The 5,239-nt window shown below is 40.0% G+C and overlaps 1 protein-coding gene across 1 annotated transcript in view; it reads left to right on the forward strand.

Moving 5' to 3' along the window:
* The window catches only part of LOC107564116 (probable ATP-dependent RNA helicase DDX4), a 31,702-nt gene that overhangs the window by 23,591 nt on the left and 2,872 nt on the right, over positions 1-5,239 (forward strand). Inside the window, exons 15-17 of the mRNA XM_016249111.1 lie at positions 437-589; positions 686-840; positions 2,082-2,227. Of these exons, the coding sequence (XP_016104597.1) occupies positions 437-589; positions 686-840; positions 2,082-2,227 (454 nt within the window). The remainder of the gene's footprint in view (positions 1-436; positions 590-685; positions 841-2,081; positions 2,228-5,239) is intronic.

Here is a 5,239-nt window from a genome sequence, read left to right on the forward strand (position 1 = left end):
GCACACGCACTAGTCTAGACTTCACGTAATGTATGCGTGCGCTCTGTAGGGATGTTTTGAATGGTTTTTGCAAAATACTCGATAATGTCAAATCGCACATCGTTAAAACAACAATTACGATATTATCGCAGACGATATATATATCGCACACCCCTACTGCAAAGGCATCCCAGTTTAAAGTGTCATAACCTGGAACACCACTAGATGATGTCTGTGTGTTTATGAATCCTCTGAAAACTCAGCTCAGATTTTACAAGACATTGAGAGAAAAATAAGTTTGTTTATTGTGCCTACACACAGGCTCATACTTCCATGAGCTGTTTTTGTGTGCATAGTACGTTCAAAAGCTATGAAAATAGGCCAAAATATCTATAAAAAAAAGACACAATACTACAAAATAAAATTAAGTCCCTCATGCTTGCACTCTCTCTTACAGACTTTTGATGAAGCAGGACTTTGTGAATCACTGAGAAAGAATGTAACGAAGTCTGGATATGTGAAGCCTACTCCTGTCCAGAAACATGGAATCCCCATTATTTCTGCTGGACGAGATCTGATGGCTTGTGCCCAGACTGGATCAGGAAAAACTGTAAGAGCAGTTTTCATTAAATGCCAAGACTTCTTTTGTGATTCTGATGTGGTTTATCAGTGGTGTAATTACTCATGTAATCATCTGCTCACTCAAGCGGCCTTCCTGCTGCCCATCCTACAGCGGCTGATGGCTGATGGAGTGGCAGCCAGCAAGTTCAGCGAGGTGCAGGAGCCCGAGGCCATAATCGTGGCCCCCACCAGAGAGCTCATCAATCAGATCTATCTGGAGGCCAGGAAGTTTGCGTATGGGTACACATTTGACTTTTCAGTGATTTTATACAAGCGTAGTGTGTTTTTATTTTATAGTTTTCTTGGCTAAAACCAAAAATTCTGGAAACACTGACCTAAAAAGCTAAAGTAATTTTTTAGTTAGACTGTTATTGGAATAATGACTTTTATTTTTTTTACTGTATGTATGAAAACAGACTAATTTAAGCACAACCTTACTCAAAAGAAATGTGGCCATCAACAGAAACTTTTCACATACAAGTTTGTTTCTCATGCATTGCACTACACAGTCTCATAGCCTTTGCCAAAATGGCAGGTAAATGCTTCTGGCCATGGAGACGTGAATCCCACTTATATCTAGAAAAATAAATACAAACTAAATCTGCAATTGCCTTTTGAATTTTTCTACAGTATAGTAGTACAGTAGGGCTGGGTATTGATACAGCGTTTCCCACAGGATTTTGTGAGACTGTGGTGGGTGGACAAGAACATTTTGTACATTTTTAAAGTTAAATTCTTTTATCTGGTGCACTTTGAGAGTTCAAAATTAAGAGCTTGAACCCATGTTCTTAACCAAGAAAATTAAGTAAAAAGTTGGTGAATTAACTCAACGCTCTTTTTAGTTGTGATATAGTGTCTCAGTCTAAATTACATTCACACTGGTGTTTAAGGAAGCAAATCAATTAGAATATAATACAAATGTTATATTATTCCTATGACCATATATTGTAAAACAATTGCACTCTAAAATAAATGAAAATTAATATTTCATAGGTATATTATTTTGCTTTACACTAGAGTAGGGAAATTACAGCACTTTGGCCCTAATTTCTACAATTGCAAGAGATACTTTGAATTTGGACTGCATTACCCATTTCATCCGCTAGCTGTTAATATTACATACTGCACCTTTAAGCTTTTGTTTTGACGGAAAACTCCAGCTTTAGTGAAAACCGGTTTACGAATCAGTTTCATTATAAATCCAGTGAAATACTGTAATCATCTGCCCACACTGGCAGGCCGCCACAGTCTACTTAATGAATGGGAAACACTGGATACAGATTGAGTCACCTTCATCTTTATTTATATAGCGCTTTATACAATACATGATTCAGATTCACAACTCCTTACTAGCTTTGCGTCCACACTATGGACTTTAAGACAGATCATTTTGAAAATGTGTGTTTTGCACATCTCTATTCAGTGAGAGTGATGCTTTCATGGCTTCAGGAGTGATATATGCATTATGTGTTGTATGATAGGATGGCAGCAGATTTTTTGAAAGTGGACTACATTTTCCTTGCTGTTGGTGTGGTTGGTGGAGCATGCAGTGATGTGGAGCAAACTATCATTCAGGTGGACCAATACTCCACGAGAGACCAGCTGCTTGAACTGCTCAGATCTACAGGTGCATTCACATGCATACACATTTAATTATTTTGCATTGAGGGCTTGTTGAATTTCCATATGCAGTTCACTTACTGAAGCATAAACATGTAGATTTGAAGTCAAAAGCCATTTGATAACCTTTTGAGGAACTGATGGATTAAGTAATCAAACTGAAGTTCACAGAAACTCTTAAGAATGTTCACACGCTTGTAACATTTTATCAAATGTAGCAGTTTTTTCAAAAATTTTCCACAATAATGGGTATCTTCGTAGGGTTGGGGATCAACTTTACAAATATAAATTTATTAATTACACAGGTTTGTGTGTGTTTTATAAATCGCATGATTATGCACTCAGCATCCTATATAGTTTTTGAATGGCTTTAGGCTACTACTGTACTGTATGCAGCACATAAAGTTTGGTACTGATTTTCCAGTAGTTTGTGTGCAGTAACCGATTATGCGAGTCATGTTTATTCAGTTATTTTAAAATTGTTTCACAATTTTAGATGCATTATATAATGAAAATGGGTTGCTAACCGCTTTATGCTGACATAAGCTTTGATGTTCATATCCTAAGCAAATTGGTCAATTTTGTGGCACTATGTTTGCAATTACAGGGAATGAACGCACGATGGTCTTTGTTGAAACCAAAAGAAGTGCTGATTTCATAGCAACATTTCTCTGTCAGGAGAAGATCTCTACTACAAGCATCCATGGGTACTTTTTTTCCCCCCTCCCTTCTTTCCTGTCCCTTTCTCTATTTATTTCTCTCTCCAATAACCTGTTCTTGCTGATATACTGTTGAAGAAAACAAAGCAGTCTCAGTAGCATTGTAACTTCTAGTATTGAGTTTGATACTTTTTAGGCACCAACTGGATTGCCTAGATACCATTGAGTATTGAAAAATGTCTTGTCGCTCTGTACCAAATTTTGATCCCTAAAGGGTTAATCTCAAAGTCAGTGAGCCAGTAACTATACTGCCTGTTTTATGAGCCTAAATCAGTGATTGGCTCTGGCGAGGCATCAAAGGAAAACACGTGTTTCGTGACCGTTCATGCATACTGTAGCATCATGCTACATAAGACAATTTATGACATTTTTTTTTACTATCAGGGCTTGAAGTTCTCCAGCACCGTGCCGGATCTCAGGTGTGCAGAGTTTGGCTGCGGAAAAAAATAATCCTACATTAAAAAAAAACTTGTTGATATCACTTTCGAGTCCATGAGTTCGCCTACCAATAGTATGACAGGAGTACGGCTTTCACTCTCAACCAAACTAGCATTACTAGCCAATTAGAATTTTTGATACTAAAACACACTAGTGTAAATGTAGCCTAGGGACATTAGTCCTGGGGACAACATCAGTGAAGAGAGAGGGCTTGTCTGTCTCCTGAAAAAGCGGACATGCTAATGTTTTTTTAATTTTTTTTAATGTTTTTGTTTTCTTGACATTTTTGTCTTAAAGCAAAAGTATACAATTAAAGAAGCTTGTTTTGCTAATGTATCTTGCCAGATGAAGGTAAATAAAGTGATTGTTTACCAGTCAATTTGGTATTAAAAACTGATTCTTGCTGAAATTTCACATTTAGTGAAATGACAAAAAATAAAGATGAAAGCTGGCATTTAATTTGTCTTGGTGGTGTGCAGAGCCAGGTCAATCGCCTTGCGCAGCTCCTTGGACCGGGCCGAGCTTGTTCAAGCTTGGCCTGGAGCACCGCCATTGTATACAGCCATGAGTCAGCCTGGCCGGCCACTACATAAACCCTGTTGGCCAAGGCCGATGTCATCCTGCAGGGCTTAGATGGGTGCACTGCAAGGGCTTTTAATCTAGGGGCCGATGGTGGGCACAGGTGGGCAGCAACCGGGAGGAGCTTGCTGTAACCTGTCTTCAGCAGCATCAGCGGCAGTGAGAGCAGTAGAAGTGGAGGGATTAACACGGGCCAAATAGGGGGAGTTCTTCATGAACTGCAGGCAGGAACGGGGCGGGCCATTGACGGGAGGAACAGGAGGCCATGGGTGGGATCTTGTGGAGCTGACCAATCCAAGCCGAGATCCTCCACTGCCTTCTGCCGAGTTCACACCGTGATTTTAGCCCGATTTTTCACTCGCCGACAGGTTTTGCAAAATCGCCAACAAATGCTCGAAATCGGTGCTCATTCACGCGAGTGACAATCACGCAGTGTGAATTATCAAGGACGCGATCTGAGGGAATCGCCGATGCCAGCAACATATTTGGCATGCTAAATATCTGGAGCTGTCGGCGTTTCACAATCACGCTGTGTGCAATGATTTCTGACTGAAAACTACATCGATGATGACCTACAGCCAATGAAAGACCAAGATACAGGGCAGCGGGAAGCTCGGGGAGAAGTTATAGACCAGAATATCAGTATTTTAATAGATATATGAACAATTATATCATACAGAAACAAACACAAACATTTGCTTGACCAGCCACAACATCAGCATAACAGTTACTGCAAGGCTACCATCAGTAACACACTGCGCCGCCAGGGACTCAAATCCTGCAGTGCCAGACGTGTCCCCCTGCTTAAGCCAGTACATGTCCAGGCCCGTCTGAAGTTTGCTAGAGAGCATTCGGATGATCCATTTTCATCATAGGTATACCTCAACTAAGAGAGACAAAATGAGAATAAAAATCCAGAAAATCACATTGTAGGATTTTTAAAGAATTAATTGGTAAATTCCTCTGTAAAATAAGTATTTGGTCACCTACAAACAAGCAAGATTTCTGGCTCTCACAGACCCACAGACCTGTCTTTAAGAGGCTCCTCTGGCCTCCACTCGTTACCTGTATTAATGGCATCTGTTTGAACTCGTTATCAGTTTATCAGTATCCTGTCCACAACCTCAAACAGTCACACTCCAAACTCCACCATGGCCAAGACCAAAGAGCTGTCAAAGGACACCAGAAACAAAATTGTAGACCTGCACCAGGCTGGGAAGACTGAATCTGCAATAGGTAAGCAGCTCGGTGTGAAGAAATCAACTGTGGGAGCAATTATTAGA

The sequence above is a fragment of the Sinocyclocheilus grahami genome, unplaced genomic scaffold, assembly GCF_001515645.1.
Source record: "Sinocyclocheilus grahami isolate Dianchi unplaced genomic scaffold, SAMN03320097.WGS_v1.1 scaffold911.1, whole genome shotgun sequence".
NCBI lineage: Eukaryota > Metazoa > Chordata > Actinopteri > Cypriniformes > Cyprinidae > Sinocyclocheilus > Sinocyclocheilus grahami.